Source organism: Oryctolagus cuniculus, chromosome 17, assembly GCF_964237555.1.
Source record: "Oryctolagus cuniculus chromosome 17, mOryCun1.1, whole genome shotgun sequence".
Classification (NCBI taxonomy): domain Eukaryota; kingdom Metazoa; phylum Chordata; class Mammalia; order Lagomorpha; family Leporidae; genus Oryctolagus; species Oryctolagus cuniculus.
Window position 1 is genome coordinate 33,182,867 of NC_091448.1, and position 7,504 is coordinate 33,190,370.

General features: G+C 46.0%; 1 protein-coding gene across 22 annotated transcripts in view; it reads left to right on the forward strand.

Moving 5' to 3' along the window:
- Positions 1–7,196, forward strand: part of MSI2 (musashi RNA binding protein 2) — a 397,399-nt gene extending 390,203 nt beyond the window's left edge. For 13 of the 22 annotated variants that reach the window (XM_051824832.2, XM_051824827.2, XM_051824829.2 and 10 more), the window contains one exon: positions 2,102–7,196. Coding sequence is in view for 16 of the 22 variants with exons in the window: in XM_051824827.2 (XP_051680787.1) it covers positions 2,102–2,218 (117 nt within the window). In the remaining 6 variants the exon portion in view is untranslated. Of the gene's footprint in view, positions 1–2,043 lie in introns of all 22 variants that reach the window. The other 9 variants (XM_051824830.2, XM_051824831.2, XM_051824836.2 and 6 more) reach the window with 1 other exon arrangement.
- Positions 7,197–7,504: the final 308 nt, after the last annotated feature.

Below are 7,504 nucleotides of genomic sequence, written 5' to 3' on the forward strand. Positions count from 1 at the left end.
TTCCTAACCTTTCAACTGAGCTCAAGTTCATGAAACCTTTTTGAAATCATTTTAACGGGGATGTGGCGGTGGGGATGACGGGAGGGGGGAGGTCGGAGGAGACTAGAGGCCGGGGCAGTAGGGGAGCAAGCCTGTCGCCATATTCTTGTTGGAAAATGAGCGTCTGTCTTTCCGGGGGAGGACGGCAGGAGAGGAGGGGCTGTGCTCGCGAGAGCCTGGGTGTGCACTGTGGTTGCACAGTCATCCGGGAGGCTGGACGAAGGCCTGTCTCTTTGGAAGCGAGAGAGTAACCGTGAGGCCTGGAATGGGTGCCCCTTGGACAGTCTCCCACTGGGTCAGGAGAGCCTTCTATCCTTGGAGTTGAGACCTAGGAGAAGTCAGCCAGGCCAGACGCCAATCAGCCACTTTGGGTTTGTAGAAGGGGATTGCTCCCAGCCCTGGGCCAGCCAGGATTCTGTAGGGTGTGGCCCCTGGGGGCGGGGGCGCCCAGGTTGAGTTGAGCTCCACAAATCTTGAGTTTCTCTAATGGTGCTGCTAAGGAATCACCTCCACTAACGCAACCGCCTCTCCTAACCAAATAAACCATGTGCGTGACCCCTCCCAGCCTCGCCTCACCTCTCTTGGAGCGCTGACCCAGCCATGGCTGGCCAGAGCCAGAGGCCACTAACAGTGTGAAGGAGAGCTACTCGCTACTAATGAAGCTGGGCGTTGGGGCCCAGGGATGGCCAGGGTCCTCAGAGTGGGGACAAGATCGCCGGGATCTTGGAGACTGACGATGGCTCCAGCCGCTCACGGGGGCAGATGCAGAGGAGGTTAAGTAGTGACTGGGCATAGCAGCTGCTCTGCGGACCCGTGGCTCCGCCCTCCCCTGGGAAAGGGAGGCAGGGCGGGGCTCCCAGCCCACCATCCCCAGGCCTCTACCACCTTCCCTTCCCCAGGACTCAGTTTCCAGAGAAGGAAGAAGCAGGCAAAAGAGTAGCCCAGGGAGTGGAGTGGCCGTGCAGTTAAGACAGGTCCAGCACACATTCTGTGACCTGACCTTTAGAGCCAATCACTATAAGAGATGCCCAGACCCAAGGTCAGTTTGGGGAGGCTCAGTTAGTGAGTCTTGCCTCCAGGGCCCCTTTTTGTTTCCTATAACCAAAACTGGTTACTTGCTGTGTATTTTGTTTTTTTTGTGTCCTGACTTTCCCTCCTTGCTATATGATTTTTTTAAAAGATTGATTGATTTGAAAGACAGAGTGACAGAAAGAGAGAGGGAGGGTCAGAAGAAATCTTCTTCCATCCACTGGTTCACTCTCCCAGATGGCTGCACCAGCCAGGTCTGGGCCAGGCTGAAGCCGGGAGGAGCCAAGAACTCCATCTGGGTCTCCTATGTGGGTGGCAGGGGCCCGAGCATTTGGATCTTCTTCCGCTGCCTTCCCAGGCCAGGGAGCAGGAAGCCGGATCTAAAGCAGAGCAGCCAGGATTGAAGCCACCCCTCTGGTAGGGGACTCTGGTGGGGGGAGCAGCAGCTTAACCTGCTGCACCACAACACCAGCCCCTATAATATGATTTTTTTTAGTACAAACTGTTAATCACTAGCATTCATTGATTGGTACTTGGTAAAGGCAGAGGCTTTTTTTTTTTTTTTTTTTTTTTTTTTTTTGGAAAGCATGTAGGTCTGGAAACAGAAGTTCAACAGAAAACCACCTGTGGTCAGGGTGCACATTGGCCCCTCTGCCCAAAACCCCAGCGCGGCCGCATCTGCCTCCCAACCTCAAGAGTTCTGCAGCCCTAGGACAGGATCAGTAGGATGTGCCTAGAGCAGCCTTCTCCCCGGCCTCGGGTGGGCACTGTTAGAGGGCCAGTCTCCCAGGCTGGGATCTCAGGAAGTTGGGCTAGCCCCGCCCTGTTCACAGGTCCTCCCCAGCCTGGCCTAGCCTTTTTCGAAAGCTCTAGCTAAGGCGCCGTCATCAGCCGTGCACCTGCCTGACCTTCTCTCTCCTCCCACCCCTACTTTCTGTTCTCTTCCTGCCACACCTGACCTTGCCTGCCCTGCAGAGCATACCTGGATGTCCAGGCAAGACTGGGCGAAGTTTCTGAGTGGTCCTTTGTTTAGGTGATGCCCTCGGACCTGGAACCCCACCAGCCTCACTCCTCATCCCAACCAGAGATGGCTCACTTCGGACGGAGGGTTGGCTACATCTCATCATCTCACGATTCTGCTGTAATATAAGACAACAGCTTTTAAATGTGTATATAACCCATGATTTTGGTTTTGTTCTGTTTTGTTTTTCTTGATGGTTTCCCATTCCCTCCTCTCTCCCCCCAACCCCTCCTTTTAAATCTCTCTGAATCACGTTTGGTAGTGATTTTGACTTAGTGTAGGGGTCACATAGCTTTAATATCTAGTTAAAAGCTAACCATAGTACAGCTGTTATATTAAGGAGTTTTTTTTTTCTTTCAAAAGATTCTTTTGGGGCTTGTTTTGATTCTGTTCTCACTTTTAAAGGATGCTGAGATGGTAATATTACTCTCAATGTTTTGGTACCGGTTCGGAGACTCTGAAATGTCAGGTAGAACCTGGCACACACTGAAGCGACGTTGTGGCGTGGGGAGCAGGAGGCGGGCCTGCGCCTTCTCCTGTGCGCTGTAGAAGTGAGCTGTAATAGGCTGATGACCAGACTGTAGCATTTCCTTTGTGTGATGTCTCTTTGTTAACCTGAGTATATCTATTTTCGGCAATAAGGTAAGGACGACAATGTTTTGGAGTGTCCTCCTTTTCTATAAGTGCTTTTTTTTTTCCTGTTGAAAGAGGTGATATTATAAGGTTTTTTGCAATTGTGAATTCTAAAAGAGAAAATGTTGTAAATACAATTCCATTAACTACATAGAAACTATAAAGAAAGAGAGAATCAAAAATATTTTTGTGAGGGCGTCGGTCCCAGGCAGTTTGGTGCTCCGTGGAAGGAGGAGGGGAGGGGAGCTGGACGAAGTGGGTGACGGAGCCGGGAGCAGCCAGCTGCCGGGCAGCCCCAGGAACCGCGAGAACACTGCTGAGCGCCTTGTCTGCGTGAGAGGCCTGTATTAGGATCCTACCAGCCTGTTAACCTCTCGTCTGTGCACAGCTTCAAATGTTACTGTCTAGTTAGATTTTTATTTAAAATATGAAAAACTGCTTTTCCCAAGACGTTTTTTAAAAAAAAAAAAACAAAGCTACAATTTTAATATTTAACATATTTAAAGTTTCAAAGCACACCTGTTTGGCTTGGGTGGAGGGGGTGGGGGGGCCTTCTTTTTCAGTCTTAATTTTTAAAGATTTGATCATTTTCTATTGTCCGATCATTTCAGCGCCTCCAAAGGTCTTTAGGACACTCTGCCTGTCTTCACCGCGCCCCCCCCCCACCTCGCCCCCCAACCCCACTCTGGGGGCCGTGGGTCATACCACCCTTTCTCCATCCACTTTCTATTTACAAATTAGGAAAGCAACCTTTGGGTTTATATATTTTTTTTAATACCTCAGTGCTGCAAGTATCACCAGAGAGGCTATGAAAGAAAAAATTTTTTTTAATTTATTATAGATGTAAACAGAATTTTAAAAATAAAAAGTATAAACATCACTGCACTGTGACTGGTGGGAAAAATGGACAGTTTCCTGTTTGCACATGCTTGACATTTGGCTGTTATAATATATGGTCCTCGGTCGGGGAAAGATACTTCTGATGAAGGATATTTTTTAATTTAACTTTTTTTTAAATGTTGGTAATAGGTCGGCAACAGCAACTATAGAAGTACAACTCAATAGATGGCATTAAAACATATTGTAGTGTGGATATATATTTTTTTCTTTTTTAAAATGTGATATTGACGTTTTATTAATATTTTTTAAATTGTTACGTTTATAAATTTGGTACTTAAGGCACAGCCAGTATGAGACACTGAATGCGACATTTATTATAAAGAGCTGCTGCACTCCTATTTTTATAAATTTTACTAACAAAGTAGACTAATGTAGACATTCGCAGACACAGTAGGGCAGACACGTCTTCAGATGACGAACTGCAAAATGCTAACTCAGAAAGGAAGAAGAAAAGCCTTTTTTAATTCTACTTAAATAGCAACAACATAAAAAAAATCATGTCCTTTGTTTTCATGTCAGGTTGTTTGGTGACAGTTTTGGGTTTCTTTGGGATTTTCTTTCTTTATTTCTTTTTTCTTTCTTTCTTTCTTTCTTTTTTTTTTTTAATTTCCAAACAACCAGATTAAATAAAATGCTGAACGCTTTTAAAATCTCAAAACTTGTTCAAGTGATAAAATAACAGAAGTTTTATTAAAAAAGAAAAAAAAGAACAAAAAGAGACAGTAAATCCCCAGGAACGCGATCTAGCCTCGGGGATGGACGGCTCTTGGGTCCGCGTTCGTGTCTAGTGACTCCCCTTCCTCTGCATCCCTCACAGCCTCCTAGAAGACTCTGTTGATCATTGTCTATTAGTAATGTCTGCAGTGGCTGTCTTGTAAGCGTGCTGTCCTGGTACTAGTGCAGTGACTTTTTTTCTCCTCTTTCTTCTAGTACATATTGATAGGTATAATGTAATTAAGGTTTAAAAAAATTAGACATAGTTACTCAGATTTAGGACCAGTAAGGATAGAACTTTCTCTTATTTATGGAAAAAAAAATTGCTAATAATTTTGGGGCAGTTGTTTCCTTTAATTCTTTTTTTTTTTTTTTTTTCAATTTCAAGTTTAAGTTTATTTTCGCTGATCTGATGTGGTTTCAACTAACCCAAGGTCTCACCACATTCAAATGCCGGCCGACTCTGCGGCGTTTTGTAGATCCCCACCCCCCTTCTCTGCAAAGGGGCGTGCCATACTACCTTAAATGCTAATGCTAGATATGCAAAACTGGATTTTTTTAATTTATTTTTTAAAAGAGGGAGGCATGGTATATTAAAATGATTTTACTAAGAGAAAAAAAATATTTTTTTAAGAATGCTCAGAAGAAATTGATAATCTGTGTGAATATGTTTTAGATGTTTATATACCTTTTGAAGAGACCCAGTAGCCCATAGCACAAATCTTGTGGAAATCTGACATGTTTCAATGTGGCTACCTAGGTCAAGGTTCACGTGAGTCCCCCCACCCCCTCATCTAGAAGTCCATTTTGAAACATTTTTGTAAATTCTTTTAGCACTGATGTTCAGCCTTGTCTTTGTTTCGGTTGAGCTCAATGGCACTCTTGGGCACCACCTTTCGCCTTCTTCCCTGGGGGAGGAACGCTCCCGGCTGATGGCTTTTCCTGGAATTACCAAGGAGCCACCAGGGGTCTCTCTGGCTTCCAGATCCGTCTGCCTGAGACCCCTGACCTCCTGTCCTGAGCAGAGCCAGTGGCATTGGCTCCCGGGCCCATTCCTGGTTCTTCCAGTCCTCGGGGCTGGCGGAGGGGACCAAGCCGCCCGCCTCCTCGCCCAGAGCCCTCGCAGACTGGGTTTGTGGCCTTCCTCGTGCACCGGGTAGGAAAACCCAACAGCCTCGCGCTCTAGCCTGGGCGCCCGTTGGCTTGATTCAGACGAAGCCCCCACAGGCCTTTGCGTTTTTATCCTTCATAGCCATCATCTTAATTTGAACTCGTAGCTTGGACTTTAAGGTAGCATGGCTCTGCTGCTGTGGCTCGTTTCACTGCGCAGCGCTTCACAGCCAGTGAGTGTTGCACACATCTTGCTAGACTAGTAGAAAAATCATTGGGTAATTGTTGCTTCTAATGACCTGAAAGGTGTTCGGTTTTCGTTTTTTGCTTTTGTTTTGTTTTGTTTTGCTTTGTTTTTGTTTTGTTTCTTGAGTTTCTGATTTTTTTTTTTTTTTTGGAGGGGGGTTTCTTTTTCATTTGGGGATTTTGGAAAAAAATAAAAAGAGATTATTTTTGGTTCCAAATAGAAAAACAAAACCTATTTTGATCTTTAGTGCAAACGAGGGCTAGGGACTTAGCCTCCACCACCACACTGCTTCATTCTGCCATTCACTCACTGCAGCAGATTCAAGAATAAAGCAATATGGTTTACTACATTTTTTATCAAAGGTCAGCCATGCTTTCTGTATTATATTGCATATGAAGTTGTTTACAAAAGAGACACTAACTCATGCTTCTCTTTATCAGTTGGAAGTGGCACACAGGAACAGAGGGGGACTGGGGGGGTGGGGGAGGGGAGATTTTTTTCTCGAATGTGCTTCACCAGCCAGGCCATCTTCCAAGGAAAGCACCAGCCAGGGGGGCGGCAGGCAGAGAAGAGGGCCAGGCTGCAGGCGAGCGCATGCAAGAGAGACACTGGCGAGTTCCCTACCCTCACCCCAAAGCAGAAGTCAGCTTCGCCCAGTCCTGGGCACAGACACTACACAAGGACATGCTGGAAGTTAAGCAATACTTTAATACTGTAATATGTTCGTTTTCTTTTTTCTTTCTTTCTTTGTTTTTCACCAAAAAAAAAAAAAAAAGAGGTAAACTAAAGTACAAAAGCATATATTTTAAATAAAATACCAAACCCACCCCTCTCGGGGAGCGCCCTTGATCCACCCCCTCGGCTCTCAGATCATCAGAATGTGTGTCTCAGACAGGAAGGACCTTCGTTTCCAGGAGCCAGGGGCACGAGGGGAGAGGGGAACGGGGACCGAGAGACGAAGGCTCCGGAGCCTGCGCGGGGCTCCTACTACTGTATTCTGTACATACTGTACCATCCCGTGTGGAAGCTGTGAGCGGCCTCTCAGTACTGTGGCTAGCCGATCTGCCTTTCACGGTGTGTTGTAAACTCGGAATTCCATATGTAATAGGATGCAAGTCTAAGCGTTTCATGTGGACATCAATGTATCTCAATAAAACTTTCCCTAGCACTGTGGCTGACCTCACCCATACTTTTATACTTTAGTATGAAACTGATGAGAACTTTGGTAGTGAGTATTTTTTTTATATATATACATATATATGTATCTATCTATATATATATCTCAAGCATCTTTCAGGTCTTTGTGTGTGGCTTTCTTAAAGCCCTGTTGTAAAAAATTACTATGTGGATGGCAGTCTCTCACATCACAGATGTGGAAAGTATAATTTTATATTTGTATTTTCAAATAAATAAGTTTGTGAAAGGTTTCCATCCTCTACTGTGGTCCAGAAATCAATGTGTTTGTCTGACAAAAAAAAAATAAATAAAATAAACTGTTTTGAACAGAGTTGTTGGGTGTTCTTTCACTCAAGGAGGAAGAGGAGGGCTGGAGTGGGGGCTGGGTCACACCTACCTCCCCTCCCACTCAGGATGAACCCTTGGTCAAGGGCCTTCTATGGGACCAGCGTCGCAGCTCACTAGGCTAATCCTCCACCTGCCGCGCCGGTACCCCAGTTCTAGTCCCAGTTGGGGCACTGGATTCTGTCCCGGTTGCTCCTCTTCCAGTCCAGCTCTCTGCTGTGGCCCGGGAGTGCAGTGGAGGATGGCCCAAGTGCTTGGGCCCTGCACCCGCATGGGAGACCAGGGGGAAG